Source organism: Protopterus annectens, chromosome 3.part1, assembly GCF_019279795.1.
Source record: "Protopterus annectens isolate FY-2018-M chromosome 3.part1, PAN1.0, whole genome shotgun sequence".
Classification (NCBI taxonomy): Eukaryota; Metazoa; Chordata; order Ceratodontiformes; family Protopteridae; genus Protopterus; species Protopterus annectens.
The window spans coordinates 733,239,227-733,256,398 of record NC_056732.1 but is presented as its reverse complement, the minus strand read 5'-3'; the positions used below and the strand labels follow the sequence as shown (position 1 = coordinate 733,256,398).

Below are 17,172 nucleotides of genomic sequence, written 5' to 3'. Positions count from 1 at the left end.
ATAGTAGCCCTGCTCAAGGAGAAGTAAATCACACGTGTCTTTCTGAATTAGTTCCTATATGGTTCACTCCAAGACCCTGCAATGAAAAATTATGTGAGCTCTTCCTTATGTAACGGAATCTCTCCTGATTAATAGAAGATTTCCAACAGATGTCCCATTATCAACAACTTACAGGAAATTAGTGATACAAGTTTAATACATTCAATCTTGTTTCTGTGATAGAAACTGCCATGATGTTATTCTATATCTTACTGAGTGCTGCAGTCACCATGTATTCCATGATTTAAATTACTCTGTTCCCTAAATGCATATGAGAGCGATGTTTATCCCCCTGATATTTTGAGATTGACATAATATTCATTTACTGGTCTTTTAGTAATTTCTCAAGGTTTGGAGCTCACCTTGCTGATAAAAAGATAGAATGACACATGACTGATTGTTTCCACTGAGATTCATAGTTAGTGAAAGAATAGCTTCCAATTATCCTTAACTTTTCAGACTTGTTTCTGGTTTAACCTGGACTTGTCTTGCAGGCTATGGTTCTGTATGAATGCCAGTAAGTACAAGTATTTTGTTGATAATTTATTTATGGTTTACCTTTAAATTTTCCTGTGTATGTGAGCCATTCTTGAATGTGTCTTTCAGCACAATAATGAATGTTATTATACAAATGATTTGCTACATCCTGTGTAGCTTTATCTGTACTCTGTAATCACGTCCTGTTCAGTTTTATCTGTACTCTGTAATCAACCATCTATGTGAATGATGGTGTACTGTGTTTAGTACTCCTGTACCTTAATTTGAGGACTGTCTGTGGCCCTGTCAACTATCTATGTGAATGATGGTGTACTATGTTCAGAACTCCTGTATCTTATGTTGAGAACTGTCTCAGTCTGTGGCCCTTTCAACCATCTATGTGAATGATGGTGTACTGTGTTTAGTACTCCTGTACCTTAATTTGAGGACTGTCTGTGGCCCTGTCAACCATCTATGTGAATGATGGTGTACTATGTTCAGAACTCCTGTATCTTATGTTGAGAACTGTCTCAGTCTGTGGCCCTTTCAACCATCTATGTGAATGATGGTGTACTGTGTTTAGTACTCCTGTACCTTATGCTGAGAACTGTCTCTATCTGTGGCCCTAACCTTCATCCATGCTGGCTTGCTTAGAGAGGATCATGTAAAGAAGTGCACATAAAAGATATAAACAGTGCTACTAAACTGTCACACTCACCTAACATTGTTGCTGCTATTGGTGTCTCTGTTTTGCCCTGTGTACTCACTAACCCATAAGTCATATAAGATTATTTCTTTCAGTATTGGGGCTTATGTTACAGAGTTTTTGTCACCTTACTTGACTGAGATTTGGCTGGCCAGAGGCTGTAATGTACTTTCTATACATTACCTGGCACTACTGTACAATTGATACGTAGCTGTTACAGATGTTCATCTGTGGGTACCTCACTATTAATGTGGTGCTCCTAGTAACCATACATCCACAGCTATACAGTACTGCTACTTCTGCTGACCTGTCTTACCTTCCTCGGCTCTCTTACCTTTACCTTAAGTACTCTTGGTTAGAGTTTCTGTGTTACCCATTAACTTTATACTGTGTTATGAAGCCGACTTCCTCCAACCTTACTGTGTGTTAGTTTAGCCTGCCTTAACATTATCCTGCACTCTACAATCTATCTCCAATTCAGTATACTTCTGTGTTTGTACTACAACATTTATTTATTTATTTACTTGTCTTTGTTTACCAGGAAAGTCTGACTGGGTAATATCCATTTTCAACAGAGGCCCGGTGAGAAAAGCTGCATTTGTTTACATTGCATTATATTTAGTTTCCATAAACACAGAATAAGTACATTTCTATTTACATTTATACACATACAGTAGTTCCATTATACATTCTAAAATTTTACAGAATCAGAAGTTACTAAAGAGAAAGACCACGTGCAGCTTAGTGGATTGTACAGGCAGGAGTTATGTATGAAATAGTTTTGTCATTTCAGTGAGAGTATTTATTTATTTAATATTTGTTTACTGGAACAGAGCCCATTTTCAGCAGAGGCCCAGGGAGAAATGCTCCAGATGCATGTCTTTGGAATGTGGGAGGAAACTAGAGCACCCAGAGGAAACTCACACGAGTATAGGGAGAACATGCAAACTCTGCACAGAAGGCACCCGAGCCAAGAATTGAACCGGAGAACCTCTTCGTGTGAGGTGATAACGCTAACCACTGCAGCACTGTGCCACCCATTCTGTTTAAGGAGAGTATTTGGAGAGTATAATATGGTGAGCAGAAAGTCTAACCTGGAAATGAGCATGTGCAGGACCAATTTTGGTTGCAATGCTGTTTAAGCAGTGCTTTAAAACTACTGAGTTTTTCAGAAAGTTTTATTTGTGTGGGGATACTATTCCAGAGTTTAGCAATGGATTTGGAGTAGAGTGAGTCTCCTGCAACATTATTTGATGTATTTGTGAGTAGCAATAATTTGTTACTAGAAAGGATGTCCCTTGCTGGACAATAGGGCAGTAATATATTTTTAAAGCAGGGCATTTTCTGGATGATGTTAGGTAGTTGTGCAATTCAGGCCAGTTTAATTGCTTTAAGCTAAGACAACAGTGGGTCCTATGAGGGAGATTGGTGGCTAATTTAGCTATTTTATTGTAGCAGGAGGCAAGTTTCTTTCTTTCTTTCTTTGAGTATTGTTTAATTTTGTTAGTATGGGAGTGGTATATAAGACACTTGACAGTAAGAAAACAGTGACTAGAGTTTTTCTTGCAGTATTTGTAAGGAACCCATTGATCCTATAAAGTCAGCCTAGTTTCTAGTGATTAGATTTAATGGTATTCAGCATATTCTGGTCATATTTGAGAATATCATATATTATAATACCTGTAAGTTTACTGTAAGTTACAGTTTGAGTGACAGTATTATTTGCTGACTTTATGGTGAAAGATTGCTTTTGATTTTGGCAACTTTTTGAGGTAAAAAGCATTAACTTAGTTTTCTTGGGGTTGAGTAGGAGATTTAGTTCTTTGAGCCAGTGTTTATCAGGGTACTCAACAGGGTACCCAACAAAGACTCAGCCAGCCTAGATATTTTACTAGCCTACATGAAGCTGTATATGTGTCTGCTTTCTGGAATGAGATGTACCACAAGACAAGCACTTTCTGTTTGATAGTGCTGTAATATTTAAAGGTGTATACAACAATATACTACAATCCATTTTTCTACTTATAAAATGTAAGCTTTTATAACTGCTTACAGCACTGTACACTGATAGTTTTCTGTCTGTACACTAAGCATGTCTTTCTTTTTTCTTACATCAACTCTGATCTTCATTCCTATTCAACGAGTGCAGTTTGTCAGTCTTTAGTACTATGATCAGGTTAGCGTGTCAGTCTACCAACAGTCATTAAATTGAATGCTCCTAGAATGAGGAACTATTAACTAAACACCTTTCAGAAAAGTGGTGTTTTTTTCTTTTCTCCACTGTTTTCTGACACTGGAGTATGTATACATTTTTCCAGAAGTAGAGGTAGTGAATAGGACAGATGGGACAAGACTAGATATGGAAAATTCATGTGAGACACGCAGATCATCTAAAAGAGCTAATACTTAGGGAAATACTGATTCTAGGAAGAGTAGATGAAAATAATACAATAAAAAGAATGAATATGAAATAGCAAAGCAAAATGAAACTGCTAAGTAGATCTTATTATTAGTCAAGTTATAAATGGTAATGATACATTTAAAGGGAACAACAACATAAATGACATTCTCTTCCTGGAAGAACCCCACTTGAGTCAACAAATTAAGCCCCTTACTTCCCTGCAATAAAGAGATGATTACAGTGAATACATTAAGAGGTATAAGACAGAGGAAATTCCAACAGTGTTTGAGAAGTTATTAAGTAGCAAAAATAATTATAGATAATTGATTGTAATGGCAGAAACAGATGATTTAGTTTTTGTCCCTCTAGAGAATATGCAGGGAGATATTGCTAAAATATATGTGCTATGTTTAGAAACATAATGCATTTAACATTTTGTGAAATTCCCTCATCTGTTTTTTTTTTCTGATTATGAGTTTACCAAATCTAAGAGATTTTATTCCTGGCTAAGATGACAAAGATAGCAAAAGGGGGTTAAAGTAGAAAAATTATGGGAAGAAAGTGTAGTGGATTTTGAAATGTATTCAAAAGACTTGTTACATTTTAGCAACAAAGGAAATGGGAAAATTGAGTAATTGGAGTTTATTATAAAACAACATCATTTACAGTTAACTGCCATTATGAAATCATGGGACTATAGCAAACTGAACTTTTCTAGGTTTAATAAGTATGAAATTGTGAGAAAGAAAAAAAAGGAAGAAGGGTTATGTTGCTTGTGCATTCATTTATTACTACCTTGAAGTTATGAGTCAAGAGGAAGAGGTACTAGGTGTACTTTTGAAAAATGTGACGCTTTGGGATGAGTGTCGAATTCTGGTGGCATATAGAAGCCCCAATCTTTCCTGTAGGCACTTGAATGATATCTTGATGGATGACCAACATTGCTATTGGGCAATTTTAACTGCTCAACTATTAAGTGGAGAACAGGTTCTCATAATACCTATATGGAATCATATTTTCAGATATAATGAATGAGTATATTTTCATTCAAAAAGTGGAGTCTCCAGCAAGCAAAATATTCTGGATTTAATTTTGGTTAATAAATCTGAGATAATTTCTAAAGTCAACGTATTAGTACCTTTGGGAAATTCTGATCATAATATTAATACTGACTGGCAGCAGGATAGTTCTGATGTCCACAGAGAGTGTAGTTGGAAGAAGATGAAAAGCACTGGCACTTCGTTTTTAGAAGGGAAGTATAAAGGCATTAAAAATGTAGATGGGCACATAACACTTGTTGAAACAAACAATTAACCAGATGTCTTAGGTTCATAGATTCATAGGTTAGTGCTATGCTAACTACCCTTGTGGGCCATTTTAAGCCTAGCCAATTGCCCAATGTGAGAATCAAACCCTGCACCTTGTGTCTGTAAGATAAACACCTTAACCATTATGCCAACCTCCCACCCAACCATTATGCCAATCTCCCACCCTTCAGAAAAAGAAACATGTTTATCACCATAATATAAGACGTCATACTACATGTAATAAAAATATGTTTGAATGGTATTATCAAGAGGCTTAAACATGAATTGCATTTTAGAAAGAAGTATTAGGATTTCTTAATTGATATAGCTAACAACAAAAAGTATGTTGATGCAAAGAAATTGTATAAGTCAGATTCAATATTTTATGATTCAAACATTTGTCACTGATAAATACACAATTTCAGAAATATTTAATGAATATTTTTCAGGGTTAACGAGTTTAGACAATACAAGGAATGTACATAAAGTAAATACTATAACAATGGATGACGTTACAAATGTATTGAGCAGAGTTAAAAAATGTTCAGTGGGCCATGATCTTCTCTTAAGTCAATCTGTTTAGGTATTATCCTCCAATATAGTCATTCCCGCTCATTAATATTTTTAACAGCTTATTATTACAAAGACCAGTCCTAAAAGACTGGAAAAGGTATTATATTGTTCCTATTATTATAGCTGGTAACAAGCAAAATATAGTTAATTATAGAGCAGTAAGTCGTACCTCATTTACAATATGTTTTGAGAGATGTATACTACAATAATTTATTAATAAGAACATATATAGCCCTAAGCTTGATAGTACAGAGAATGATTTTATTAAGGGTAGCTCTATCTTAGTGTGGCAGTTCAAGTTTTATGAAAAAAATACTACTATGAGAGATGAAAGGGAAGTTGGTTTGGTGTTCTACTTGGATGCTACTAAAGCATATGACACTTTATTACATCATCAAATACTTCTTTGCAAAGATTAAAGGTACACCACTATATGTTAAAAGAGATGAAAGAGGAGTTGGTCTGATTTTTCTACTTGGATGTTACTAAAACATATGACACTTTATTACATCAAATAATTCTTTGCAAAGATTAAAGGTACACCACTATATATTAAATATATTACAAATTGACTGATGGATCTCAAACATTGCTTTAAATGTAATGGTTGCTATTTGCTAGGGAAGTATACCCCAAGGATCAGTTTTGTGCCAGACAGTGTTTAAAATAGTGTTCTTAGAACTACCTACCATTGAGTATGTAAATATACCAGTGACTATAAGGCAGGGGCATAAATAACAATCCTAATGATGTGGATGACTTGAAGGAGTACTTGAAAAGTCTACATGAGATAGAAAGGGACTTAAACTGAATTACAAAAATATGTTGTAATACAATTTGGAGAATGTTGGAAAGCAAGGATAATGAATGGAAGGAAAATAACTTGAAACTGTTATGCGTGTTAAGGCATACTTCTCAACCTCTTAGCACTAAAACTCTGTGCAAAGCCTAAAGTAATGTGGGGGGGGGGGGGTCAAAGGCCGAAAATAGGTACAGATTTTAAAACTTGCTGTTATAAACTTAGAACGTTGCTAGATTTGTGTTAACATGTGTTTTCTGAAAGATATGAAGTCTGAAACTCAAATGTATATCACTGTTTGGTGACTTCAATCCTCAGCAATTTGCAAGAAATTCACAAATGTTATAAAGAACAAACCAAAAATATGAGGCAGAAATCTGGACATTCTGCAAGAATCAGGACAGTTGATTGAAGGACCTTGGTACAATTATAAGTAATGGACTTATGTTTAAGTTTTGTATAGAAGGTGTTAAAGCAAAAGCTTTAAGAAAGAGGAGACTAATTCTGAGTATGGTTGATGCCAGACAACTGAAGGTTCCAAAAACTCTTTTTCTAGTTGTAATTAGGTTCATTATTGAGTATAATCTAATTTTCAGTTGTCTATCAATTTCTGATATCTCATCAACTGAGTTAGTTCAAAGGTGTTTAACTAAAAGAATACATTATTTTTAAAAATTGTAACACAAACATAGACTTAAACAAATGAACCTTACAGTATACTTTATAGAATATTGAAAGGAAAACTATGTCCAGTATTCAGGGCTATAGTGGACAAGCAACTGAGGGTTGACAGAGCAGCAGGGGGCAATGGGTATTACCATCCTTTGGTGGGAGGGCAGTTCTGTGGCTATCTCCTGTGAAGGTCCCTGGTTGAAGCTGGGGATGTCACTATTGGGAGCTGTGTTCCAATGGGGCATTAGGTGGGGAGAAGGCTGAACTGCTGTTGAGGCAGGGTGCAGTGTCACACATCACCATTGCATGCCTGTTCATTGAACATTGCTATGGTACCGTGAGGTAGGGGGGAGTAATGGGAGTAACTCATAAAATAGGCTTATGGGAGAGTATTGGAAAAGGAAAAGACAAAATTGGAAATAATATGGATATGATAAGAGGAACATTTTGTATATGGAAAACTGATATTAATTCAGATATAGCAAAAGAAAGGAATGGTAAGATTTAATTATGAGAAGATTTTATTTTGCTTATGTATAGTGAGAGTTAAAAGAAATGCAAATAGGGAATTTACAGTCAAGGTATAGGTCAGATTTCATTCAGAGACTTTTTTCATAAAACTTCCTCTAAAGGTAGGAATGAAAGATAAGCAGAAAGAAGAACTATTATGTATGAAATATAGCTGTAATATGAAGGAAACAAAATTACATGTGTTTAAAGATACAAAGGTTTAAAAAATGGTGGGAGAATATAGCAAACATTTTCAAATGAGAATGGTTTAATAATATTCCATTATTGTATTAGATGTGATGTAATAAGGCATTTATGGTGAAAGGATACCAGGAAAGGAAAATGAATAAAACAGAGGATGTATAAAATGCCAGGTCTACTTTATTCGCTCGAAACACGTAAAACTCAAATCCGGATAGCGCGACACATAAAGAGCGAACCGCGAATACGTTGAACGTACTAAAGTGTGAAATTTAAAACTATGAACCATCATAGTCGGTCAACCCACCACCCACAACACACTGCCTACCCAAGCACAATAAAAAAAACACACACATACATACACTAACCAAAACCCTACTTCTAACCCTAAATTAAAGCACCAAAACCCTAGTGCTAACCCTACACTAACCCACATACATAACTATCTATGCACTATCCTTAACTCCTCCCTAACTCAAGGTACGTAACTACTGCACACTTCCTCTACAGAGCTATAACCAAACAAACTAAATATTCCACACACATACACTTAACAAAACCCTACACTAAACCTTACATACATTACCCACACAAAACCTTACATACACTACCTACCTATGCACTTACCTTAACCCCTCCCTAACCCTAAGGTCCATAACTATCGCACATTTATCTTAAGGAGGTATACCATAGACGGGCTAACTATGCGAATTTGATATTTCCACGTTTGCGGTTTTGTTCGTGTCGCGCTATTCGGATTCGGGTTTTTTGTGTTTCGAGCAAGTAAAGTAGACCCTAAAATGCCTGCGTTTTTATGGAAACAAAGATGTGTGGAATTGCGGTATAATGGGCAATGGGATTGTAAAGAAATGTTGAACAAATAAGGCTTTTGCTGTGGCAACAGGAGTAAGGAATGGAAAAAATGAGAAGGAAATAATAAGAAAAATGTAAACATGTATCTAAAGCAATTTTATACTTTAAGGTATAAACATGTAAAAATTACAATTTTTTGCTTTTCAGCTTAAAAAATATATTCTTTTTTGATACATGTCATGAGATCTTTGGCATCCAACAGTGCTGACACCAATTTATGCAGATAACATCTTGGTTTAACACCTCATCTAAAGGCTGACACCTCAGTACTGGAAAATTAACTCAGGCAACTGGTATGGAAATAGAATGATCACTCTTCTGATTGTCTATCATCAAAGGATTCTGTGTTATCTGTTGAAACATTGACACTGCAAAAACTAATATATTAAAAGTTGTCTTAAAAGGGCACACTGTAGGTACATTTGCTTTTATTTCTTATGATTTTAAAATATAGTGCTACGGTTGGGTTCTCCAGTTCAATCCTCGGCTGGGGTGCCTTCTGTGCGGAGTCTGCATGTCCTCCCTGTGGTCTCGTGGGGTTCCTCTGGGTGCTCTGGTTTCCTCCCACATCCCAAAGACATGCTGCAGGTGGATTGGACACTCTAAATTGGCCCTAGGCATGAGTGCGTGCATGTGTGTGCCTTCTATGGAAGGTTGGGCGCTGGGCTGGCAACTCAACACTGTAAATCTCCACTGCCAATCATGAGCGGGCATGTGATCTGCTGTGGCGACCCCTAACCGGGAAAAAGCCGAAAGAAGAAGATGAAGATTGCTACGGTTGGCAAGTCAGAAATATTTTTTATTTTTTATTTTTGTTTTGTTTACTGGGAAAGACAAGCCAGGCTCAATTCCCTTTTTCTGTGGAGACCAAAGGAGAAAAGTCACATACACATAAAGTTTCACTATCACATTTTGACATTCTATCAAACACTAGGACATTATATGTACATAAAAGTAATACATATATGACATTATACATTTGTACATAATAGTAATACTAAAAGGCTTCCAAATACTCTTAATGTGTTATTAGGAATAGCTCATGGTAGGAGGGTTTAAACAATGCTACAGTTTCAGAATTTTAAGTGCAAGATTTGTTATTATTGTAGTAGTGCTAGTTTATAATTTTTATCCTGGAGTAGCCAAGATTTACGGGGGAGTTATTTTAGTTTAGTTTTGAAGATGTGTGGGTTTTCAGTGAGTCTAAAGGGGAGTGGGATGGAGTTCCAGACCTTATATATATATATATATATATATATATATATATATATATATATATATATATATATATATATATATATGTCCAACCAATGTGAATTTGCAAATGAAGTGTGATTATACTGTATTTATTATTTCAAGAAATGGCATGTTTATGTAACATTTAATACCCTATTCTGCATGTATTACACCAACATATCTATTAATCCAGTCTCCCACCATCATCAAAAAGCCTCAGAGTCTGAACCATTACAAGAATAGTAATAATAATGACTAATCTACAAGTGATAAAAGTATAGACACCTTATTTGCTAATAATATTCAAAAGAAGCTAACCAAACACAATATTAATAACTTAGACAAACCATTTTCCTTTAAGGAATTAAAGGAACAAATAAAAAATCTTAAGACAAAAAAGGCACCAGGGCTAGATGGTCTAAGTTTGGAATTTTACAAAGTCTTACCTGATAAAATCTTGAAAAATCTGACTTAATGCATTCCAAGAAGTTAAAACTACAACAAACATCCCTCCCTCCCTCTTGGAAATATTCTATCATCTCTCCCATCTTAAAACCAAATAAAGAGCCCAACCTTTGCACATCATATAAGCCAATTTATTTGCTTAACAAGATATTCATGTCTATCTTAGCAGACAGATTAAATAATATTCTTTCAATATTACTTCATGAAGACCAAACCGGGCTTATCAAAAACAGAAAGTTACAAGACAATGTAATTAGATTACTGTCCTTAATAGACTTAGCAAACAGAAAAAAAGAGCTTTCTATTTTAAGCCTTGATATAGATAAAGCTTTTGACTCCCTAAGTTGGCCATATCTGTTTAAAGCTCTGCAAAAATACAATTTCTCCCCAAACTTTATAGGACTAATTAAACAACTATATGAAAAGTCCATAGTCTATGTAAAGATTGGATCTTATCTATCTAGCCCATTCAAAATATTAAGTACTAAACAGGGGTGTCCCTTCTCCCCATTACTCTTTGCCCTGGCTTTTGAGACTCTTGCAAATTATGTTAGAAATAATGACAGCATTAAAAGATATAAAGTGTCAGACAAATTACCCCCAAGATACAACTGTTTGCTGATGACCTACTAATAACTTCTAATGATATTGAAATTTCAGTAGATCACCTATTACATAATCTAGACTTCTTTGCAAACATCTCTGGTCTAAAATTCCATCACAACAAAACTCAGGCATATCTAGTAAATAAAAATGTTACTATGAAACTTAGATCAAAAAGAGACATAAACTGAGAGGGCACACATATTAAATATCCAAGTATCATTATTGAATCTAATTATAAAAAATCATTCATATCTAACTCAATTACTAGTCTAACTGACAGCTGGAACACATTCTTCTTCACATTTGCAGATAGACTAACTTTAATCAAAATTATATTGTAACCTAAATCTTATTCATTTGCAAAGCTCTAATAATTCTCCTACCTATCAAAATTAAACAGAAAATTAATAACTTACTACTCAACTTCCTTTGGTATCCCAAAAAAACAAGAACTTCTCTTTTCTGGCATATCACAAGCTGGGATGAAGGAGGTATAGGGTTTCCAAATATTGATTTTTATTTAAACTCAGCATTTATTAACATAGTGTTGCTTTGGAATAATACTTCTTATATATCATATCGGAAATCAATACATGAAACCTTACTTCTTAATAGTAACAGGACAATGTTTGAACTATATACTCAAATACAAACATCTTTATATGGATTTTAAAAATATACATTCAAAGCAAAGTGAAGGTCAAAATCTGTTCTCACACCTCTTATAAACCAAATATTGGTGTTGTTTAAAAAGCTTATATTTTCTAATCAATTAAGAATTTATTAATAATTATGTTTCCTATTGCTTAGACAAATGAATGATATCTTTTGATACTCAGAAAATGTTAGAATTTAAGAAGAGTGACCTATTATATTGGAATCAATTTCTCTCAGCTAATAAAATAAGTTCTGCAGACTATTTGACCAGCAGATATAGATTGCAAAATTGCAATTGGCTGGACATTCAAAGTTGTAAGGATTTTATACATATTAAGCTTGTACCCTCATCAGAGGCAGTCAGTAAGAGTAACTTAAAAATCTTGATTTTTATCTCTCATATCTGTTATTTATAAAATTCTCAGAAATGGTTTTAGCAAAACATGTTTCTTTTTGGTATTATTCAAGTGAAGTTAATAGACACGTATTCTAAAAAAATTTGTTTACAGTCATTGAAGGAATCCACATCTTCCCTGTTCTGGTGTGTATACACATGGAAATTTTTACATAGATGTTTTTTCACCCCACATAGACTAGCAATAATGTACAAGAAAGATTAAATGAAATGCTGGAGATGTGGACACCCTGATGCAGACTGGATACATATGATTGTTAATTGCAAAATAATTTCCCTATTTTTGTTAGACCTTAAATATCTTTGTAAAGCTTTATATGGAATGACAGTTGTATAATTTCTGACTCCCTTATCCTTTTCAGTGTTCCTGAAGTCATTCCTAAAAAAACACAATTTTACTATGTTCTAGCCTCTCTGTAGCAAGGAAATGTTTTTAGTAAAAATTGGAAATCCCAATCTACTCCTGTCTTTAAAGTTGAGTTTATTCATCTTGTGAAATACATTTGTAAGAATGAGACTGCTACTATAAAAGCAAGGACTAACAACACAATTCATCATTTAATTGCTGGACAAAACTGTCTAATCTGTTAGAGAAATATTAAGTGTTCTATGTATATTGTTTTTTTAGTTGCTATGGGCATTGTGTGTAGTTTATTTGTTTTCTTCTTGTTACTGTACTGTTAAATTATCGTGTTATAAAATGAATAAAAACATTTTGGAAAAAAAAGCCTCAGAGAAAAATATCAAGTCCATATTTGCTTAACATAGTACACTGCATAGTAAACTTGTCAAACATGGGATGTCAAATACCTACACATTCTATTTTTTTCCAGTTGTTCATGTAAAACAATAGATGGAAAGTAGTGAAATAAACTGGAATACGTACGTTTTATTGCTGCTGGAGAGTGGAGGAAATGTGGGTGGAAGTGGGGGATTGCAATTTTCATAAAAGCATGCATAAGTGTGATAGTAAACATTAACATCTCTCATTGTAGGGTCCAGGCTTCTTGCCTCTCGACGTCGACGTTTGCTGTTTACTTTCCCAGATACTGAAAAATAAACTTGGTGATTAGTATAAGGAAACATAATGGTTATGTACATGTACTTGTAGGAAACACATATGAATTTGAATACCATGCAACTACTTACTACTGTTTCTCTTTTCATCTGTAGGTACAATCAGTTATACTGTGTCTCTGTAACACTGCAAGTCTTAGTGCTTTAATAAAGTGAAATGCTTTCTATGGGGCACCAAAACATCTAAGAAAACATACACCATCTTAAATATTTAAAAATACTGTCATAAATAAGACATTTTTATAAAAACGAAGTCCAGTTGTGTGTACACTTGTAAATAATTTTATTTTAGTAAGTCTATTCTTATTCCTGCCCTTCAGGAAAATTTCATTCTGAGAGCCACCACTGTGCTGTGCTGCTTGAAACTGGATTTTAGACCTCAAACTAGGTGCAGCTTGGTAGGGAGCAGAACTGGATTTGTACTGGGTCATATCTTGAAATGAATTACAATTATTATATCTTGCATTTCTGGGATTTACAGAGTCAAAAAGATGCACCTCCTACCATCTAGTATGGCTGCACACAATAACCATATGTGAAAACCTTGTATTATGCAACCATTCAGTTATAAACATGAAATTAAATGCATGGACAGACAGCATGTCCTATCTTAAAATGCATATTGATCTCCATTATAATCAGTAGAATTTCACATTCGTCTACATTAGACTTCCTCACACATATTTTTTTTACACTTGATACAGTTCTTGTTTCATACCTTGATATGGATTCCTATATTTAATAATTTTATGACTTAAGCCGGTTGAAAATTGTCTTGCACTGACAGCTTTTAACAAGAAAATGAAAACTTGGAAGCAGCTGCTTACACAACAGATTATTGATTAACCCTGTCCTGAAAAGGAAAAAGTGAAAAAAAAACACCTGTGCTATGCTGCCAACTACAACAATAGTCTTGGAAGAGGAAGTTACCTTCCTTACTTCAAGAAAACATGCCTCTTTTTAAAGGAGAATCAAATGTTTAGTCAACATCTCTGTAAAAAATGTATAAATGATTCACAACCCACATATCAAAGTCCTCAACCTCATCACCACAATAAGCAGAACCTGCCGGAGGGACAGGTTCCTAACCCAGAGACTTCCCATACTCTGGAATAAACTCCCCATTCATGTCAAGCAGAGCACATCACTAGCCCTCTTCAAGAAAAATCTTGACGAGTGGATGGGTAACAGGAAATTCATCCTGAGGATCACTTCAGCAGACTTGCTGGATAGGGGCACAGTGAACTAACATCTGGGAACAGGACGACTTAGAATATTCTTGGGATGGGCTTGTGTACTCACCTATGAACCTATGGATTGCTTAGTGATTGCTGGCACTGCTGTGAAGAGATGTGCAGACAAACCCATCATTATGGTGAATGATTCTATTTCAACAAATGTGGACAATGGATGTCTCACCACAGCTAGCTAATGGACAACGTTAAAAGTTTTGGTTTAGTTAACCTGCACTGTTATCATTGTTAATGAATAATCTGCATATTTATTCTGAAAAATAATGCTTCCCACCTTCAGCCTCTCTGGATTGCACACACAGTCAGCTGTAGTCAGGGCTAGATAGCATGAAGCTATGTCTGTTTTCAAATGGGTTTACTTTTAATGGCAGTGCTGTTTAGTCACTTCTGTTGAGAAGGAGAACACTCCTAATAAACGAAACTCATGACTGTGGCTAGAATTCAAATGAACTGAGCTGAAATGGCATCTGCTTTTAAATGGCTTAGTTTGCACATGGATCAGGCTATATCAGACAAACACTGTGTACATACCAGGCCACGACAAGGAAACATTGTGTACTCACCAGGCCATGACAAACAAACCCGGCGTATTCACCATGCTATGACAAGAAAAGTTGTGTACTTGCCGGGTCATGACAAACAAACATTGTGTATTCACCAGACTATAACAAACATTGTGTACTCACCAGACCATGACAAAGAAACACTGTGTACTCACCAGGCCATGACAAGGAAATGTTGTGTACTCACCAGGCCATGACAAACATTGTGTGTTTACTAGGCCATGACAAACAAACACTGTGTGTAAAACATAATGCTAGAATGGAAGAGTAGGCCCACCCTTGGTTAATACAAAAGGGGTAACACTGTAAACATTAGAAACACTTGGCGAACACAACTTTTTTAGCTCAGTCAGTTCTTACTAACTAATATGAACACAAAACAGACCTAACTTCACTTCCCCATATCCCATAATACAGTATGGAGCATCTCCAAATCTGATGTTAGCCATACCAAGGATAATGAAATAAGATACACAAAACTTTCTGCCACACTAATGAAAATAAGACCCAGAAAACCTTCTTCATCAAGACAGGCAAAGGAGGTGTGGATTCTCTTCCAGATCTAGCACTGTGGTGAGTACCTAATTTCTATTTGATAAGAGAAGGTCAATCTCTGATAACTCTTAAGACAGAATCTCTATAATTTCAATGGGTGGTCCCTCATGATTACATACTCTTAATAACTGTAGAAAAAGGCCTAAATCTGGATATCATATTTTATTTTATTTATTTGTCATTTGTTAACCGGGTTAGTCCAGCTGAGCCAATGGCCCGTTTTCAGTGGAGACGTGAGGAGGAAAGCTGCAGACACAACAAACAGGACTAGACGTTAACATGCATACAGTCAATAAACAATATTACAAACGTTATATCATACATTTCAAGGCAAGAGAATTACGCATTTATATCAATTAATACAGAGTTACAGTAACAGAGGGTTACAATCAAAGTATATACAAAATAAGAAGTTGATTGATCCTTAGATAAGATTTAAGAGATACATCAGACTTAGTTTCCCACTAGTATCTCATAATATTACAGAGGGCAGAGCTAGATTGGCAATAAAAAAATCATGGTAGTGTTGCTGTTGACGCAGAGCTAGAACTAGACTCATAGTAAAATAAGATAGTGTTGTTATTCACAATTAAAATAAATAGAAAAAGGCTCTAAGATTAGATTAACAAGTGATAGAGAAGGGTGTGTGGGGGCGTCTAGGCAGGGTTGTGGCATTTGCAGGAAGTAGAGTTAAGAAGGTAGTTTTTGAGTTCAATCCTGAAGTGGTTTGTACAGTTGATGTTTCTAATATTAGGTGGGAGATTTTTCCAGGCTTGGTACACTGTGCTTTTATAAAAAATATTGCCAATGTTTTTGTTGGTTTTATAAATATTAAGTAGGTTTTCATCAGAGCTGTGTAGAGTTTGAGAGGGGGTGCAGAGGGATATAAGAGAGGAGAGGGAAGGACAGGCTGAGGGTTTATTTAGTAAGGTGTGAGTCAGCTATAGCTGGGAAAGGAGAACTTGGGAGGACTCGAGCCATTAAAGCTCTTTTAAAGCAAGGCAGTGATGGGATTTCTGCGGATGATTGCTGGCAAAACATGCTATGTTGTTATAAGTTTGTTCCAGTTTGGTTATTAAGGTAGATTAGACCATCTCCTCAAACAACTACCTGCCATTTGAATCCCTTCAAAATTAGGGATAACTGTAAATAACGAATGCACATCCATTGTGACGAAAATATATACAATCCTACTGACCCAGGTTATAGAAATGAGCTAGGTGATTTACGTGAGAGGCTTAAGACACGTGGTTATGGCACCAGTGACATATTAAAGGGGATGGATAGTATTGATATATTGAGAGAAGGATGTGCAGCCCCCTATTTTTCGAGTCAATCTAGTGATATATATGGTCATATATTAAGTGGGGGCTCAGTAGGAAGGATGCAAGCTGGAGTGGCATGTTTGATTTTCTATACTAAGGATATAGGTACCATCAAAGATGTGATTAGGGCACATTGGGACATATTATTAGTGGATCCACAGTTGAAGGAAGTGGTAGGGGAAGCACCTAGGTTTATTTATAGGAACAAAAAGAACTTAAAAAGGCTACTTTGTTATCCCAGAGAGAGAGCGAATGTGGAAATGATACAGCCATTTGTTACTTCAATATGTGGTCGATGTAATTTTTGTCATTTAATTGATCCTGACCCTACTTTTATACATCCTGTTTTGATTAAGACTTATGAGTTCCGAGTTAGGGGGAACTGTATGTCCACAGATGTTGTTTATTTAGCTACCTGTGAAGCCTGCCACGCATTCTATATAGGGAAAACCAATAGATGTT

At 35.3% G+C, this 17,172-nt stretch overlaps 1 protein-coding gene across 1 annotated transcript in view; it reads right to left on the bottom strand.

Annotated features, from left to right (window-relative positions):
- PKHD1L1 (PKHD1 like 1) overlaps positions 1-17,172 on the bottom strand; it is a 1,597,738-nt gene that overhangs the window by 276,109 nt on the left and 1,304,457 nt on the right. The window contains exon 56 of the mRNA XM_044066249.1: positions 12,824-12,986. Within this exon, the coding sequence (XP_043922184.1) occupies positions 12,824-12,986 (163 nt within the window). The remainder of the gene's footprint in view (positions 1-12,823; positions 12,987-17,172) is intronic.